Source organism: Electrona antarctica (genome assembly GCF_951216825.1).
Source record: "Electrona antarctica genome assembly, contig: scaffold_276, whole genome shotgun sequence".
NCBI lineage: Eukaryota > Metazoa > Chordata > Actinopteri > Myctophiformes > Myctophidae > Electrona > Electrona antarctica.
Window position 1 is genome coordinate 55,001 of NW_027637584.1, and position 20,000 is coordinate 75,000.

The 20,000-nt window shown below is 46.0% G+C and overlaps 2 protein-coding genes across 2 annotated transcripts in view; both read left to right on the forward strand.

The window, feature by feature from the left end:
* Window positions 1-10,194, forward strand: part of LOC306918800 (peptide-N(4)-(N-acetyl-beta-glucosaminyl)asparagine amidase-like) — a 47,829-nt gene extending 37,635 nt beyond the window's left edge. Inside the window, exons 10-12 of the mRNA XM_079531663.1 lie at window positions 3,047-3,286; window positions 3,564-3,744; window positions 6,297-10,194. Coding sequence (XP_079387789.1) covers window positions 3,047-3,286; window positions 3,564-3,744; window positions 6,297-6,484 — 609 coding nt within the window. The 3' untranslated portion in view covers window positions 6,485-10,194. The remainder of the gene's footprint in view (window positions 1-3,046; window positions 3,287-3,563; window positions 3,745-6,296) is intronic.
* A 1,301-nt stretch (window positions 10,195-11,495) lies between these two features.
* top2b (DNA topoisomerase II beta) overlaps window positions 11,496-20,000 on the forward strand; it is an 88,628-nt gene continuing 80,123 nt past the window's right edge. Inside the window, exons 1-2 of the mRNA XM_079531667.1 lie at window positions 11,496-12,177; window positions 19,061-19,276. Of these exons, the coding sequence (XP_079387793.1) occupies window positions 12,136-12,177; window positions 19,061-19,276 (258 nt within the window). The 5' untranslated portion in view covers window positions 11,496-12,135. The remainder of the gene's footprint in view (window positions 12,178-19,060; window positions 19,277-20,000) is intronic.

The following is a 20,000-nucleotide window of genomic DNA, read 5'->3' on the forward strand; positions in this document are numbered from 1 at the left end:
GTTTCAATAACAACACACTGCAGCTACCGGGTGTTTCAATAACAACACACTGCAGCTACCTGGTGTTTCAATAACAACACACTGCAGCTACCGGGTGTTTCAATAACAACACACTGCAGCTACCTGGTGTTTCAATAACAACACACTGCAGCTACCGGGTGTTTCAATAACAACACACTGCAGCTACCGGGTGTTTCAATAACAACACGCTGCAGCTACCGGGTGTTTCAATAACAACACGCTGCAGCTACCGGGTGTTTCAATAACAACACTGCAGCTACCGGGTGTTTCAATAACAACACACTGCAGCTACCGGGTGTTTCAATAACAACACACTGCAGCTACCGGGTGTTTCAATAACAACACACTGCAGCTACCGGGTGTTTCAATAACAACACACTGCAGCTACCGGGTGTTTCAATAACAACACACTGCAGCAACCGGGTGTTTCAATAACAACACGCTGCAGCTACCTGGTGTTTCAATAACAACACGCTGCAGCTACCGGGTGTTTCAATAACAACACGCTGCAGCTACCGGGTGTTTCAATAACAACACGCTGCAGCTACCGGGTGTTTCAATAACAACACACTGCAGCTACCGGGTGTTTCAATAACAACACACTGCAGCTACCGGGTGTTTCAATAACAACACGCTGCAGCTACCGGGTGTTTCAATAACAACACACTGCAGCTACCGGGTGTTTCAATAACAACACACTGCAGCTACCGGGTGTTTCAATAACAACACACTGCAGCTACCGGGTGTTTCAATAACAACACGCTGCAGCTACCGGGTGTTTCAATAACAACACACTGCAGCTACCGGGTGTTTCAATAACAACACACTGCAGCTACCGGGTGTTTCAATAACAACACACTGCAGCTACCGGGTGTTTCAATAACAACACACTGCAGCTACCGGGTGTTTCAATAACAACACACTGCAGCTACCGGGTGTTTCAATAACAACACACTGCAGCTACCGGGTGTTTCAATAACAACACACTGCAGCTACCGGGTGTTTCAATAACAACACACTGCAGCTACCGGGTGTTTCAATAACAACACGCTGCAGCTACCGGGTGTTTCAATAACAACACGCTGCAGCTACCGGGTGTTTCAGGTGCTCTGCAACACGCTGCAGCTACCGGGTGTTTCAATAACAACACACTGCAGCAACCGGGTGTTTCAATAACAACACGCTGCAGCTACCGGGTGTTTCAATAACAACACACTGCAGCTACCGGGTGTTTCAATAACAACACGCTGCAGCTACCGGGTGTTTCAATAACAACACGCTGCAGCTACCGGGTGTTTCAATAACAACACGCTGCAGCTACCGGGTGTTTCAATAACAACACGCTGCAGCTACCGGGTGTTTCAATAACAACACGCTGCAGCTACCGGGTGTTTCAATAACAACACGCTGCAGCTACCAGGTGTTTCAATAACAACACGCTGCAGCTACCGGGTGTTTCAATAACAACACGCTGCAGCTACCAGGTGTTTCAATAACAACACGCTGCAGCTACCGGGTGTTTCAATAACAACACGCTGCAGCTACCGGGTGTTTCAATAACAACACGCTGCAGCTACCTGGTGTTTCAGGTGCTCTGCAACGCACTGCAGCTACCGGGTGTTTCAATAACAACACGCTGCAGCTACCTGGTGTTTCAGGTGCTCTGCAACGCACTGCAGCTACCTGGTGTTTCAATAACAACACACTGCAGCTACCGGGTGTTTCAGGTGCTCTGCAACACGCTGCAGCTACCGGGTGTTTCAGGTGCTCTGCAACACGCTGCAGCTACCGGGTGTTTCAATAACAACACACTGCAGCTACCGGGTGTTTCAGGTGCTCTGCAACACGCTGCAGCTACCGGGTGTTTCAATAACAACACACTGCAGCTACCGGGTGTTTCAATAACAACACGCTGCAGCTACCGGGTGTTTCAATAACAACACACTGCAGCTACCGGGTGTTTCAGGTGCTCTGCAACACGCTGCAGCTACCGGGTGTTTCAATAACAACACACTGCAGCTACCGGGTGTTTCAATAACAACACGCTGCAGCTACCGGGTGTTTCAATAACAACACGCTGCAGCTACCGGGTGTTTCAATAACAACACGCTGCAGCTACCGGGTGTTTCAATAACAACACGCTGCAGCTACCGGGTGTTTCAATAACAACACGCTGCAGCTACCGGGTGTTTCAATAACAACACGCTGCAGCTACCGGGTGTTTCAATAACAACACGCTGCAGCTACCTGGTGTTTCAGGTGCTCTGCAACGCACTGCAGCTACCGGGTGTTTCAATAACAACACACTGCAGCTACCGGGTGTTTCAATAACAACACACTGCAGCTACCGGGTGTTTCAATAACAAGCGAGGATGCACGCCAATCAATGACCGATGAGTTAAAACACTTTACGATACAAAATAAATGACAATAACATACATACAAAAAACAAGTGCTCCACTATACTGTATATCCCTCCCTACATTCCTTTCGTAACAGCCAAGCTGTAGTTCTGCATACAAGACCTGATATTGGTTGGTTCGTAACAGCCACGCTGTAGTTCTGCATACAAGACCTGATATTGGTTGGTTCGTACCAGCCAAGCGGTAGTTTGCTGCATACAAGACCTGATATTGGTTGGTTCGTACCAGCCAAGCGGTAGTTTGCTGCATACAAGACCTGATATTGGTTGGTTCGTAACAGCCAAGCTGTAGTTTGCTGCATACAAGACCTGATATTGGTTGGTTCGTAACAGCCAAGCGGTAGTTTGCTGCATACAAGACCTGATATTGGTTGGTTCGTAACAGCCAAGCGGTAGTTTGCTGCATACAAGACCTGATATTGGTTGGTTCGTAACAGCCAAGCTGTAGTTCTGCATACAAGACCTGATATTGGTTGGTTCGTACCAGCCAAGCGGTAGTTTGCTGCATACAAGACTTGATATTGGTTGTCGGTTTGATATTGCTATCCAGGCTGTTCCAGGGTGAATTCTGTACCAGGTTTAATGTGTGTATCGGCCCTCCAGGTGGAGCCAGCAGGGTGCGTGTTCACGCCCACGGCCAGCGAGCGCAGCCAGAGGTTGTTCCAGCTGCGCTACAGCTGCGCTGCAGACCGCTACGTCAGAGGGACCACCCATGAGGAGACCCTGGAGGGGTGGAGGACGGGGGTCTGGAAGAGCCAGGATGTCCAGACCCTGGAGGGTTGGAGGATGGGGGTCTGGAAGAGCCAGGGGGTCTTCAGGAAGGAAGAGACTGACTGGAAGATGGTTAGTTTAATGCATGCGTGCGTGCGTGCGTGCGTGCGTGCGTGCGTGCGTGTGTGTGCGTGCGTGTGTGGGTGTACCTGTCCCGTACAGAGGGGGGTCCCATGGGGACTATAACACTGTGTGTGTGTGTGTGTGTGTGTGTGTGTGTGTGTGTGTGTGTGTGTGTGTGTGTGTGTGTGTGTGTGTGTGTGTGTGTGTGTGTGTGTGTGTACCTGTCCCGTACAGAGGGGGGTCCCATGGGGACTATAACACTGTGTGTGTGTGTGTGTGTGTGTAGGTGTATCTGTCCCGTACAGAGGGGGGTCCCGTGGGGACCATCGTGTGGAAGCTGGACCTCTCAGCGGGGGGGGTGAGGGTGGGCCGCAGCCTGTCAATCAGAGCCTCCTCCCACACCTTCCACTCTGGGACGGTCACATGGTGTCTGAGGGCGGGGCCTAACGTCACCCACTTCACTGGAGGTAAGCAAGGTCACATGGTGTCTGAGGGGAGGGGCCTAAGGAATGTCACATGGTGTCTGAGGGGCGGGGCCTAATGAAGGTCACATGCAGAGCCATCCAATAGAAGAGTTACGATATTGAGGGGGGTAATGTAAAGTGAATGTCTCTCTCTCTCTCTCTCTCTCTCTCTCTCTCTCTCTCTCTCTCTAGGTAATGTAAAGTGAATGTCTCTCTCTCTCTAGGTAATGTAAAGTGAATGTCTCTCTCTCTCTCTCTAGGTAATGTAAAGTGAATGTCTCTCTCTCTAGGTAATGTAAAGTGAATGTCTCTCTCTCTAGGTAATGTAAAGTGAATGTCTCTCTCTAGGTAATGTAAAGTGAATGTCTCTCTCTCTCTAGGTAATGTAAAGTGAATGTCTCTCTCTCTCTCTAGGTAATGTAAAGTGAATGTCTCTCTCTAGGTAATGTAAAGTGAATGTCTCTCTCTAGGTAATGTAAAGTGAATGTCTCTCTCTCTATAGGTAATGTAAAGTGAATGTCTCTCTCTCTCTAGGTAATGTAAAGTGAATGTCTCTCTCTAGGTAATGTAAAGTGAATGTCTCTCTCTAGGTAATGTAAAGTGAATGTCTCTCTCTCTCTAGGTAATGTAAAGTGAATGTCTCTCTCTCTAGGTAATGTAAAGTGAATGTCTCTCTCTCTCTCTCTAGGTAATGTAAAGTGAATGTCTCTCTATAGGTAATGCAAAGTGAATGTCTCTCTCTCTCTCTAGGTAATGTAAAGTGAATGTCTCTCTCTCTCTCTAGGTAATGTAAAGTGAATGTCTCTCTCTAGGTAATGTAAAGTGAATGTCTCTCTCTCTCTCTAGGTAATGTAAAGTGAATGTCTCTCTCTCTCTAGGTAATGTAAAGTGAATGTCTCTCTCTCTAGGTAATGTAAAGTGAATGTCTCTCTCTCTCTAGGTAATGTAAAGTGAATGTCTCTCTCTCTAGGTAATGTAAAGTGAATGTCTCTCTCTAGGTAATGTAAAGTGAATGTCTCTCTCTCTAGGTAATGTAAAGTGAATGTCTCTCTCTAGGTAATGTAAAGTGAATGTCTCTCTCTAGGTAATGTAAAGTGAATGTCTCTCTCTCTCTCTAGGTAATGTAAAGTGAATGTCTCTCTCTCTCTAATGTAAAGTGAATGTCTCTCTCTCTAGGTAATGTAAAGTGAATGTCTCTCTCTCTCTAGGTAATGTAAAGTGAATGTCTCTCTCTCTAGGTAATGTAAAGTGAATGTCTCTCTCTAGGTAATGTAAAGTGAATGTCTCTCTCTCTCTAGGTAATGTAAAGTGAATGTCTCTCTCTCTAGGTAATGCAAAGTGAATGTCTCTCTCTCTCTAGGTAATGTAAAGTGAATGTCTCTCTCTCTAGGTAATGTAAAGTGAATGTCTCTCTCTCTAGGTAATGTAAAGTGAATGTCTCTCTCTCTCTAGGTAATGTAAAGTGAATGTCTCTCTCTCTAGGTAATGTAAAGTGAATGTCTCTCTCTCTCTAGGTAATGTAAAGTGAATGTCTCTCTCTAGGTAATGTAAAGTGAATGTCTCTCTCTCTCTCTCTAGGTAATGTAAAGTGAATGTCTCTCTCTAGGTAATGTAAAGTGAATGTCTCTCTCTCTCTCTAGGTAATGTAAAGTGAATGTCTCTCTCTCTCTCTAGGTAATGTAAAGTGAATGTCTCTCTCTCTAGGTAATGTAAAGTGAATGTCTCTCTCTCTAGGTAATGTAAAGTGAATGTCTCTCTCTCTAGGTAATGTAAAGTGAATGTCTCTCTCTAGGTAATGTAAAGTGAATGTCTCTCTCTCTAGGTAATGTAAAGTGAATGTCTCTCTCTAGGTAATGTAAAGTGAATGTCTCTCTCTAGGTAATGTAAAGTGAATGTCTCTCTCTCTCTAGGTAATGTAAAGTGAATGTCTCTCTCTCTCTCTAGGTAATGTAAAGTGAATGTCTCTCTCTCTAGGTAATGTAAAGTGAATGTCTCTCTCTCTAGGTAATGTAAAGTGAATGTCTCTCTCTCTAGGTAATGTAAAGTGAATGTCTCTCTCTCTCTAGGTAATGTAAAGTGAATGTCTCTCTCTCTAGGTAATGTAAAGTGAATGTCTCTCTCTAGGTAATGTAAAGTGAAGGTCTCTCTCTCTAGGTAATGTAAAGTGAATGTCTCTCTCTCTAGGTAATGTAAAGTGAATGTCTCTCTCTCTCTCTCTAGGTAATGTAAAGTGAATGTCTCTCTCTCTCTAGGTAATGTAAAGTGAATGTCTCTCTCTAGGTAATGTAAAGTGAATGTCTCTCTCTCTCTAGGTAATGTAAAGTGAATGTCTCTCTCTCTCTAGGTAATGTAAATTGAATGTCTCTCCCTCTCTCTCTAGGTAATGTAAAGTGAATGTCTCTCTCTCTCTATAGGTAATGTAAAGTGAATGTCGCTCTCTCTCTAGGTAATGTAAAGTGAATGTCTCTCTCTCTCTAGGTAATGTAAATTGAATGTCTCTCCCTCTCTCTCTAGGTAATGTAAAGTGAATGTCTCTCTCTCTCTCTCTCTCCCAGACGGTACAACACACACCTTCTCCGAGCTCATTGGCTCTCCAGAGCTGCTCATCGAGGCTCGTCTGAGCGGGGGGGAGGGACCATCGTCATGGCAACACGCCCAGCTGTTCAGGGAGAGTCTGAAGGACACGCCCCCAGGGGGGGAGGAGCCATCGTTTGAGCTGCTGGTGCACCTGGAGGACGCCTGATGATGTCATACTCTGACATCACATCCTGTTAACACGTGGAGGACGCCTGATGATGATGTCACACTCTGACATCACATCCTGTTAACACCTGGAGGACGCCTGATGATGATGTCACACTCTGACATCACATCCCACTCCAGGACCCCCTGGCGCCTACTCGAGGACCCCATTGGGGTCCCTGGAACCCCAGTTTGAGAAGCACTGGTGTGGTGGTTGAGAGGTGCTCATAATTCAGTCAATTCAATTATACAGAAATCAGAGTTTACACTATTTAACATGATCGATCCATTATTATTATGATTATTATTATTGTTGTTGTTGTTGTTATTAATTAATGATATGTATGTATGAGGTCAGTGTGGAACTACCATGAAAACCAGAAAATGTTTTTTAGGTATTAAAATTGCCACTTCCTGTAGACACATTTATATTGTAAAATCAATGTTAATTTAACTCAGAATGTACAAATGCAGGTCCATTTGGTTCCATTTGTACATTCAAGAGTTACTGACCCATAAGGGTCCATTTGGTTCCAAACTATCATTTAGCTGGGGACCCCTGGAACTCCCTCAAGGACCCCACTGTGGGAACCACTGTTTGTAGACATATTATCGTACTGTGGCTGAGCATGCAGTGTCGCCCCTAGTAGACCCTAGAAGACCCCTCCTCCCCAATGTCGACTCCTCCTCCCCAACGTCTCATCAACTCTCCTAGACTCCTCCTCCCCAATGTCTCATCAACTCTCCTAGACCCCTCCTCCCCAACGTCTCATCAACTCTCCTAGACTCCTCCTCCCCAATGTCTCATCAACTCTCCTAGACCCCTCCTCCCCAATGTCTCATCAACTCACCTAGACTCCTCCTCCCCAATGTCTCATCAACTCACCTAGACTCCTCCCCAATGTCTCATCAACTCTCCTAGACTCCTCCTCCCCAATGTCTCATCAACTCTCCTAGACTCCTCCCCAATGTCTCATCAACTCTCCTAGACCCCTCCTCCCCAATGTCTCATCAACTCTCCTAGACTCCTCCCCAATGTCTCATCAACTCTCCTAGACTCCTCCCCAATGTCTCATCAACTCTCCTAGACTCCTCCTCCCCAATGTCTCATCAACTCTCCTAGACTCCTCCCCAATGTCTCATCAACTCTCCTAGACTCCTCCTCCCCAATTTCTCATCAACTCTCCTAGACTCCTCCCCAATGTCTCATCAACTCTCCTAGACTCCTCCTCCCCAATGTCTCATCAACTCTCCTAGACTCCTCCTCCCCACTGTCTCATCAACTCTCCTAGACTCCTCCCCAATGTCTCATCAACTCTCCTAGACTCCTCCTCCCCAATGTCTCATCAACTCACCTAGACTCCTCCTCCCCAATGTCTCATCAACTCACCTAGACTCCTCCTCCCCAATGTCTCATCAACTCTCCTAGACCCCTCCTCCCCAATGTCTCATCAACTCTCCTAGACTCCTCCTCCCCAATGTCTCATCAACTCTCCTAGACCCCTCCTCCCCAATGTCTCATCAACTCTCCTAGACTCCTCCCCAATGTCTCATCAACTCTCCTAGACTCCTCCCCAATGTCTCATCAACTCTCCTAGACTCCTCCTCCCCAATGTCTCATCAACTCTCCTAGACTCCTCCCCAATGTCTCATCAACTCTCCTAGACTCCTCCCCAATGTCTCATCAACTCTCCTAGACCCCTCCTCCCCAATGTCTCATCAACTCTCCTAGACTCCTCCTCCCCAACGTCTCATCAACTCCTAGACTCCTCCCCAAGGTCTCATCAACTCTCCTAGACCCCTCCTCCCCAATGTCTCATCAACTCTCCTAGACCCCTCCTCCCCAATGTCTCATCAACTCTCCTAGACTCCTCCTGTCCAATGTCTCATCAACTCTCCTAGACTCCTCCTCCCCAATGTCTCATCAACTCTCCTAGACTCCTCCTCCCCAATGTCTCATCAACTCTCCTAGACTCCTCCTCCCCACTGTCTTATCAACTCTCCTAGACTCCTCCTCCCCACTGTCTCATCAACTCTCCTAGACTCCTCCTCCCCAATGTCTCATCAACTCTCCTAGACTCCTCCTCCCCAATGTCTCATCAACTCTCCTAGACTCCTCCTCCCCAATGTCTCATCAACTCTCCTAGACTCCTCCTCCCCAATGTCTCATCAACTCTCCTAGACTCCTCCTGTCCAATGTCTCATCAACTCTCCTAGACTCCTCCTGTCCAATGTCTCATCAACTCTCCTAGACTCCTCCTCCCCAATGTCTCATCAACTCTCCTAGACTCCTCCTCCCCAATGTCTCATCAACTCTCCTAGACTCCTCCTCCCCACTGTCTCATCAACTCTCCTAGACTCCTCCCCAATGTCTCATCAACTCTCCTAGACTCCTCCTCCCCAATGTCTCATCAACTCACCTAGACTCCTCCTCCCCAATGTCTCATCAACTCACCTAGACTCCTCCTCCCCAATGTCTCATCAACTCTCCTAGACCCCTCCTCCCCAATGTCTCATCAACTCTCCTAGACTCCTCCTCCCCAATGTCTCATCAACTCTCCTAGACCCCTCCTCCCCAATGTCTCATCAACTCTCCTAGACTCCTCCCCAATGTCTCATCAACTCTCCTAGACTCCTCCCCAATGTCTCATCAACTCTCCTAGACTCCTCCTCCCCAATGTCTCATCAACTCTCCTAGACTCCTCCCCAATGTCTCATCAACTCTCCTAGACTCCTCCCCAATGTCTCATCAACTCTCCTAGACCCCTCCTCCCCAATGTCTCATCAACTCTCCTAGACTCCTCCTCCCCAACGTCTCATCAACTCCTAGACTCCTCCCCAAGGTCTCATCAACTCTCCTAGACCCCTCCTCCCCAATGTCTCATCAACTCTCCTAGACCCCTCCTCCCCAATGTCTCATCAACTCTCCTAGACTCCTCCTGTCCAATGTCTCATCAACTCTCCTAGACTCCTCCTCCCCAATGTCTCATCAACTCTCCTAGACTCCTCCTCCCCAATGTCTCATCAACTCTCCTAGACTCCTCCTCCCCACTGTCTTATCAACTCTCCTAGACTCCTCCTCCCCACTGTCTCATCAACTCTCCTAGACTCCTCCTCCCCAATGTCTCATCAACTCTCCTAGACTCCTCCTCCCCAATGTCTCATCAACTCTCCTAGACTCCTCCTCCCCAATGTCTCATCAACTCTCCTAGACTCCTCCTCCCCAATGTCTCATCAACTCTCCTAGACTCCTCCTGTCCAATGTCTCATCAACTCTCCTAGACTCCTCCTGTCCAATGTCTCATCAACTCTCCTAGACTCCTCCTCCCCAATGTCTCATCAACTCTCCTAGACCCCTCCTCCCCAATGTCTCATCAACTCTCCTAGACTCCTCCTCCCCAATGTCTCATCAACTCTCCTAGACTCCTCCTCCCCAACGTCTCATCAACTCTCCTAGACTCCTCCCCAATGTCTCATCAACTATCCTAGACTCCTCCTCCCCAATGTCTCATCAAATCTCCTAGACTCCTCCCCAATGTCTCATCAACTCTCCTAGACTCCTCCCCAATGTCTCATCAACTCTCCTGGACTCCTCCTCCCCAATGTCTCATCAACTCTCCTAGACTCCTCCTCCCCAATGTCATCAACTCCACTAGACTCCTCCCCAATGTCTCATCAACTCTCCTAGACTCCTCCTCCCCAATGTCTCATCAACTCTCCTAGACTCCTCCTCCCCAATGTCTCATCAACTCTCCTAGACTCCTCCTCCCCAATGTCTCATCAACTCTCCTAGACTCCTCCTCCCCAATGTCTCATCAACTCTCCTAGACTCCTCCTCCCCAATGTCTCATCAACTCTCCTAGACTCCTCCTCCCCAATGTCTCATCAACTCCACTAGACTCCTCCTCCCCAATGTCTCATCAACTCTCCTAGACTCCTCCTCCCCAATGTCTCATCAACTCTCCTAGACTCCTCCCCAATGTCTCATCAACTCCACTAGAAGACTCCTCCTCCCCAACGTCTCATCAACTCTCCTAGACTCCTCCTCCCCAATGTCTCATCAGCTCGGGGTCATAGTTTATCATGATGCCTGTACGTACAACTGCTATAATAAAGATATATATATTTATTCATGTCTGTGGTTGATTAATAAGCACTAATATGTCCTGATTGATTAATAAGCACCATCTAGAAGCTCTAGTAGAGGCTGTTCTGATATGATGATAGCTGCTCCCTTCTAATATGTCCTGATATGATGATAGCTGATCCGTTCTAATATTCCCTGATATGATAATGATGATAGCTGATCCGTTCATGTGAAGATGGACCATCTAGAAGCTCTAGTAGAGGCTGTTTTGGCACCATTGTTGTCTACGATTCTATTTCACCTTTTCATGTTTGGAATTTAATCTTGATTTCTGGAAGCATGCCTCTTTCTTTTTTTTTTATGCCAATTTTCCAAATTGCATAATTGTAGTCATGCCATCATTATGTGTTGGCACACACACACACACACACACACACACACACACACACACACACACACACACACACACACACACACACACACACACACACACACACACACACACACACACACACACACACACACACACACACTACAAAGTGTACAACATGGTTTTGGTTTAGTTGTGTAGTTTTTGGTGTGCCTCTGCCGCCCTCTGTCAGGCCACAGGCGGTAAGTGCACCCCACCACCCCTCGGCTGGCTGGCTCGGGGCTTAGCTTTGTGTATAGTGTCATTATATAGATATGTTCTAGTCACGTTCTTAGCTTACGCATGTTTCGCGATAAATGCTTTTTTACATATGTGATGTATTCCCATGCTTTTTGTTCTTGCTTATTGTAAATCGCTCTGGATTAAGAGCGTCTGCTAAATGCCTAAATTGTAAATTGTCCTGCCTCCCCATTGGCCCCAGAAGCCGGTACCCTCTGTGAAAGCCGCCACGTCATTGGCCGGCCTCTGTGAGAGCGGCCACGCCATTGGCCGCCTCTGTGTGGACGGATGGACGGTGGTTCGGTGCCACAGCAGGACGGAAGGGACCGTTAGCCTAGCGGGGACAGCCGTGCTTTTTAAATTAATTATCAATGAAATTATAATATTTCAGCACGTTTTTAATTCCGTAATCATTCCATGTGAGCCTCGTGACGTCACACCGTCTCCTATAAAACATACTTTTTATAAAAGAACAGCAACAAAACTGGGCGTTTTTTTTGTAGGCGTTTTTGTACTCTGTTTATAACCGAGGCTAACCGGGTTAGCAGCTTAGCTTAGCATTTAGCATCTCATTGTTGCTCGGCCGGGAGGCCTCCAGACGCCGCGGCTAGAGTTTAACAGTAGCCGCCCGGCGGTGCGCTCCGCGCGGCCACGGCTCCGCACAGCGAGCCGCTAAAAGGAAGAGAGGAAGACAAACAAGCAATATGAGAAGTAAACGCTTCGTTGTGGAGGAGCCTTTATTACTATAAGCTTTATTATTATAATAAGTTACTGACTGGAACTATAAGGGCGTTTTATTGTGGTCTTTTTTTATTTGGGGAAGGCTTTGTTTTTAATTTGAACGTTTAAAGAGACGCTAGTTGTTGTTTAGCTTCATTTATAAACACCAGGAGGATTTTAATCACAAAGAAACACCATGTCTAACGGAGCAGCAGGCAGTGGAGGGCTCACATGGGTGGTAAGTTACTGTTACTACTAGTATTATTACTATTAGTATTATACATATTATTGTTTTTATAAATATTATTATTATACATATTATTGTTATTTGTTATATAACATGCAGGATTGCAGGGCTGACCTGGGTGGTAAATTATATTATTAACGTATTATTATTACTAATCCTAGGCATTAAGTTAAAGAAGGCCCAGTCAGTCTATTTATTGTTTATTAATTAGTTGTGATTGATTGACTACTTCATTAAACAGTTTACAGTAAAGTTGCTACAGTTCAATGCAAGGTCTGCTTGAAATGCAATAAGGCTTGTTTCCATTGAGGTCCTTGTATTCAATTCACATGCAGGCACGTTTGTTTTGAACTGTGGTTCCTCAGACTTTACATTGTTAAAGTGGTTTGTCTTGTTGTAGAGGAACATATATGACTATTAGAGTGAACATATATATGTTCCTCTACTACAAGACAAAGTGTGTTTAATAGTCATATATATGTTCCTCTACAACAACTCTTTGTCTTGTTGTAGAGGAACACACATATATATATGACTATTTACACAATCAGGCTTGTTGTAGTGAACAATAACATATATATGACTATTAAACACACTTTGTCTTGTTGTAGAGGGAACATATTACATATATATTACTATTAAACACACTTTGTCTTGTTGTAGAGGGAACATATTACATATATATTACTATTAAACACACTTTGTCTTGTTGTAGAGGGAACATATTACATATATATGACTATTAAACACACTTTGTCTTGTTGTAGAGGGAACATATTACATATATATTACTATTAAACACACTTTGTCTTGTTGTAGAGGGAACATATTACATATATATTACTATTAAACACACTTTGTCTTGTTGTAGAGGGAACATATTACATATATATTACTATTAAACACACTTTGTCTTGTTGTAGAGGGAACATATTACATATATATGACTATTAAACACACTTTGTCTTGTTGTAGAGGGAACATATTACATATATATTACTATTAGCGTGAACATATTTATGGCTATAAAACACAATTAGAGTTGTATGCATGTGAGTTTAGTGGAGTTATCTGGGTGTAATAAAGTGTTGTTACTGCGTAATAGCTTTTACTGTAGTTATTATAGTGTAATGAAGTGTTGTAGAGTTATTACTGCATAATATCTCTTACTGTAGTTATTATAGTGTAATAATGTATTGTTGTAGAGTTATGACAGCGTAATAGCTTTTACTGTAGTCAGTACAGGGTATTGTAGACTTAGCAGTAGTACCAGTGCTGCACAATATATTGGAAATAAGATCGTAATTTACATTCAGAGACACCAGTATGAGATCTCCTTTACATTCAGAGACACCAGTATGAGATCTCCTTTACATTCAGAGACACCAGTATGAGATCTCCTTTACATTCAGAGACACCAGTATGAGATCTCCTTTACATTCAGAGACACCAGTATGAGATCTCCTTTACATTCAGAGACACCAGTATGAGATCTCCTTTACATTCAGAGACACCAGTATGAGATCTCCTTTACATTCAGAGACACCAGTATGAGATCTCCTTTACATTCAGAGACACCAGTATGAGATCTCCTTTACATTCAGAGACACCAGTATGAGATCTCCTTTCTAACTCTGAGCCAGATCTCCTTTCTAACTCTGAGCCAGACCTCCTTTCTAACTCTGAGCCAGACCTCCTTTCTAACTCTGAGCCAGACCTCCTTTCTAACTCTGAGCCAGACCTCCTTTCTAACTCTGAGCCAGACCTCCTTTCTAACTCTGAGCCAGACCTCCTTTCTAACTCTGAGCCAGACCTCCTTTCTAACTCTGAGCCAGACCGGTGCAGCTCTAGGCTGTCCTGTTCATCTTAGTTACTCTTATGTTTTTGCTACAAGAGAGAGAGAGAGAGAGAGAGAGAGAGAGAGAGAGAGAGAGAGAGAGGGTATCCGGAGAACTCGCCAGTTTACCAACTAACTGCATTTTAGTTTGACTTCACCTTCATTTAAATTGCATGGAAGAGAGAGAGAGAGGATAGTTGTTTAGAGTTAACACTAGATGAAGTAGGAATGCTAAAAGTTTAAACACCAAAGTACCAAAACAATGTAATTCATTAGTAAACACTATCCTGGAATGGTAGGACTTACTACGTAGTAATGTTCAGTTAACCCTTACTACGTAGTAATGTTACTACTACAGACTAAAGACAATACATATGTATATATAATGAATGTAGCAATGTTCAGCAACTACAGACTAAAGACCATACATATTTATATATAATGAATGTAGCAATGTTCAGCAATACAGACTAAAGACAATACATATTTATATATAATGAATGTAGTAATGTTCAGCAATACAGACTAAAGACAATACATATTTATATATAATGAATGTAGTAATGTTCAGCAATACAGACTAAAGACAATACATATTTATATATAATGAATGTAGTAATGTTCAGCAATACAGACTAAAGACAATACATATTTATATATAATGAATGTAGTAATGTTCAGCAATACAGACTAAAGACAATACATATTTATATATAATGAATGTAGCAATGTTCAGCAATACAGACTAAAGACAGTACATATTTATATATAATGAATGTAGCAATGTTCAGCAATACAGACTAAAGACAATACATATTTATATATAATGAATGTAGTAATGTTCAGCAATACAGACTAAAGACAATACATATTTATATATAATGAATGTAGCAATGTTCAGCAACTACAGACTAAAGACCATACATATTTATATATAATGAATGTAGTAATGTTCAGCAATACAGACTAAAGACAATACATATTTATATATAATGAATGTAGCAATGTTCAGCAACTACAGACTAAAGACAATACATATTTATATATAATGAATGTAGTAATGTTCAGCAACTACAGACTAAAGACAATACATATTTATATGTAAACAACAACAGTACAGTCACTGGTCTAGAAGGATACATGTAAACAACAACAGTACTTACTACGTAGTAATGTTCAGCAACTACAGACTAAAGACAATACATATTTATATATAATGAATGTAGCAATGTTCAGCAACTACAGACTAAAGACAATACATATTTATATATAATGAATGTAGCAATGTTCAGCAACTACAGACTAAAGACAATACATATTTATATATAATGAATGTAGCAATGTTCAGCAACTACAGACTAAAGACAATACATATTGATATATAATGAATGTAGTAATGTTCAGCAACTACAGACTAAAGACAATACATATTTATATGTAAACAACAACAGTACAGTCACTGGTCTAGAAGGATACATGTAAACAACAACAGTACAGTCACTGGTCTAGAAGGATACATGTAAACAACAACAGTACAGACACTGGTCTAGAAGGATACATGTAAACAACAACAGTACAGTCACTTCATTTCCAATGGGAGTAACATGGTTTGACACATCATTTTTGTTGTATGAGGGGGAGGGGGGCAGTCGAAACACAGCCGAAAGCCGTACAACAAAAATGTTGTGTCAAATCATGTGACTTCCATTGGAAATGCATTGGGGCGGCCATGACACTTACCCTTTGTTTACATCCAACAATGTTGTATGCTAGATGCGAAGGTGTGAGTGAAGCCACACACTTGGGGCTCCATTTCTGTCACCGCTAAAACCCTTAGCCCTAAACTTCTTTGCCTTTTTTACTATTTTGCAAAACATTTTTGAATAGTTAAAATGGACAGTTCTACAAGCTCACGTGTCAATGTAGATTGGCTAGTTGAACTATTCAAAAATGTTTCGCAAAATAGTAAAACAAAACAAAAAAAGGCAAAGAAGTTTAGGGATAAGGGGTTTAGCGGTGACGGAAATGGAGCCCTTGGTCTAAACGAATAGCATCAACAAGTCCTTGCTGTCTTGTTTCCATTTGGGTCCTATACTGTATGTAATCAATTCATCAAAATGAAGCAGCCTGACCCTACTTCCTACTCCCTGTGGTAATGCTGAGGCAGATGATGGTAAACACCTTACTAATTAAATAATTATAATACTATTAATAATTATTATAATAATTAGTACAGGTCATTGTAGAGCTTCACCTTATGCCACCATAACATAAGCTGTGCCAGGCTTTAGTGTGTGTGTGTGAGTGTGTGTGTGTGTGTGTGTGTGTGTGTGTGTGTGTGTGTGTGTGTGTGTGTGTGTGTGTGTGTGTGTGTGTGTGTGTGTGTGTGTGTGTGTGTGTGTGTGTGTGTGTGTGTGTGTGTGTGTGTGTGTCAGGGGGGTCGAGCTGGGTTTATACTGCATCTGTTTAGGGTTAGGTCTAAACAGCCTAAAGTTTTGACCGTTTTTGAGTTACTGGAATAAAACAACTGTAGTCTCACAACAGCCCAAACTCACCAACTGTAGTCTCACAACAGCCCAAACTCACCAACTGTAGTCTCACAACAGCCCAAACTCACCAACTGTAGTCTCACAACAGCCCAAACTCACCAACTGTAGTCTCACAACAGCCCAAACTCACCAACTGTAGTCTCACAACAGCCCAAACTCACCAACTGACTCACAGTCTCACAACAGCCCAAACTCACCAACTGACTCACAGTCTCACAACATAATAATAATAATAATAATATCTGGTATTTATATAGCGCTTTTCATGACACTCAAAGACGCTTTACATGTGTGGGGGCCGGGGGGGGGGGGGGGGGGGGCACAGAGAAGGCCCCAGGATTTGCGTTTTATTTTTTTGGGAACCTCAAGGAGGCCGGCGTTGCTGGATCTGAGGGAGCGGGATGGGGCGTGGGGCACTAGGAGAGCGGAGAGGTAGGGTGGAGCCAGGTTGTGGCTGAGGGAGAGGGATGGGGCGTGAGGCACTAGGAGAGCGGAGAGGTAGGGGGGAGCCAGGTTGTGGCTGAGGGAGAGGGATGGGGCGTGAGGCACTAGGAGAGCGGAGAGGTAGGGGGGAGCCAGGTTGTGGCTGAGGGAGAGGGATGGGGCGTGGGGCACTAGGAGAGCGGAGAGGTAGGGGGGAGCCAGGTTGTGGCTGAGGGAGAGGGATGGGGCGTGGGGCACTAGGAGAGCGGAGAGGTAGGGGGGAGCCAGGTTGTGGCTGAGGGAGAGGGATGGGGCGTGGGGCACTAGGAGAGCGGAGAGGTAGGGGGGAGCCAGGTTGTGGCTGAGGGAGAGGGATGGGGCGTGAGGCACTAGGAGAGCAGGGAGAGGTAGGGGGGAGCCAGGTTGTGGCTGAGGGAGAGGGATGGGGCGTGGGGCACTAGGAGAGCGGAGAGGTAGGGGGGAGCCAGGTTGTGGCTGAGGGAGAGGGATGGGGCGTGGGGCACTAGGAGAGCGGATAGGTAGGGGGAGCCAGGTTGTGGCTGATGGAGAGGGATGGGGCGTGGGGCACTAGGAGAGCGGAGAGGTAGGGGGGAGCGGGATGGGGTGTGGGGCACTAGGAGAGCGGAGAGGTAGGGGGGAGCGGGATGGGGCGTGGGGCACTAGGAGAGCGGAGAGGTAGGGGGGAGCCAGGTTGTGCAGTGACTTATAGGTGGTGATGAGTATAGGGGAGCCAGTGGAGGTGAGGAGGACTGGTGTGATGTGGTCTCTAGATCGGGTGGAGGTCTTGTAGGACTGGTGTGATGTGGTCTCTAGATCGGGTGGAGGTGAGGAGGACTGGTGTGATGTGGTCTCTAGATCGGGTGGAGGTGAGGAGGACTGGTGTGATGTGGTCTCTAGATCGGGTGGAGGTGAGGAGGACTGGTGTGATGTGGTCTCTAGATCGGGTGGAGGTCTTGTAGGACTGGTGTGATATGGTCTCTAGATCGGGTGGAGGTCTTGTAGGACTGGTGTGATGTGGTCTCTAGATCGGGTGGAGGTGAGTAGGCGGGCAGCTGAGTTTTGAACATATTGGAGTTTATTGAGGGTTTTTGTGGTGATGCCGTAAAGGATGCTGTTGCAGTAGTTCAGTCGGGATGATATGAAGGCGTGGATGAGGGTTTCAGTGGCTGAGGGTGTCAGGGAGGGGCGGAGACGGTCCCTGGCTGGGTCCCTGGCTGGGTCCCTGGCTTTGTCCCTGGCTGGGTCCCTGGCTGGGTTCCTGGCTGTGGGCTGGGTCCCTGGCTGGGTCCCTGGCTGGGTTCCTGGCTGGGTCCCTGGCTGGGTCCCTGGCTGGGTTCCTGGCTGGGTCCCTGGCTGGGTCCCTGGCTGGGTCCCTGGCTGTGTCCCTGGCTGGGTTCCTGGCTGGGTCCCTGGCTGGGTTCCTGGCTGGGTCCCTGGCTGGGTCCCTGGCTGGGTCCCTGGCTGGGTCCCTGGCTGGGTTCCTGGCAGGTCAGAGTCTAGATGTCTGGACCAGTTTGAAAAGCTGAAATTAGCATCACTAAACGTTGTTTAATGTCAAGGACCCCCAGTGTGACGGACCCCCATCTAATGGCATTTATATTTCTGGGACCCCGATTTATATTTATATTGTAAAATCAATGTTAATTTAGTGTACAAATGGAACCAAACGGACCCGTTGGGTCCGTTTGGTTCCATTTGTACACTCTCAGAGTTAACTTTGATTTAACTCATGAAGGTAGTTGCACCCTGGACGCGTTTTTCGAAAACCGACGGTAAAACGCTGCTAAAAATCCGAAAGCGTGTCCAGTATGCATGAACCTTTAGGGTCCATTTGGTTCCAAACTATCATTTAGCTGGGGACCCCCTGGAACTCCCTCAAGGACCCCTGGGGGTCCCCGGACCCCACTTTGGGAACCACTGCACAATATGTTGTAGAAACACAGGGAACGACGACGCAGAAAAAAGACAAAACCAAAAAATAAAACCAAGTCTCAAAGCGTGTGAGTTTTTAACGAGCGTTTATGCGCGTGTATTCTAACAACAGACCCTCTTTGAAAAAAACAATGCCGCCAAAAAGGAGGAAGCTAACGGTCGGGGGGGCGACGGAGGAGGAGGAGCCAAGGCGGACGGCGGAGGGAAGAAAGGGGGAGGAGCCTCCAAGAAGCTGACGGTGGAACGCGTTTACCAGAAGAAGACCCAGCTGGAGCACATCCTTCTGAGGCCGGACACCTACATAGGCTCTGTGGAGCCCGTCACCCAGGTAACCACACCCCCTGTGATGTCACACAGGTAACCACACCCCCTATGATGTCACACAGGTAACCACACCTACATAGGCTCTGTGGAGCCCGTCACCCAGGTAACCACACCCCCTGTGATGTCACACAGGTAACCACACCCCCTATGATGTCACACAGGTAACCACACCCCCTATGATGTCACACAGGTAACCACACCTACATAGGCTCTGTGGAGCCCGTCACCCAGGTAACCACACCCCCTGTGATGTCACACAGGTAACCACACCCCCTATGATGTCACACAGGTAACCACACCCCCTATGATGTCACACAGGTAACCACACCTACATAGGCTCTGTGGAGCCCGTCACCCAGGTAACCACACCCCCTGTGATGTCACACAGGTAACCACACCCCCTATGAGGTCACACAGGTAACCACACCCCCTATGATGTCACACAGGTAACCACACCCCCTATGATGTCACACAGGTAACCACACCTACATAGGCTCTGTGGAGCCCGTCACCCAGGTAACCACACCCCCTGTGATGTCACACAGGTAACCACACCCCCTATGATGTCACACAGGTAACCACACCCCCTATGATGTCACACAGGTAACCACACCTACATAGGCTCTGTGGAGCCCGTCACCCAGGTAACCACACCCCCTGTGATGTCACACAGGTAACCACACCCCCTATGAGGTCACCCAGGTAACCACACCCCCTATGAGGTCACC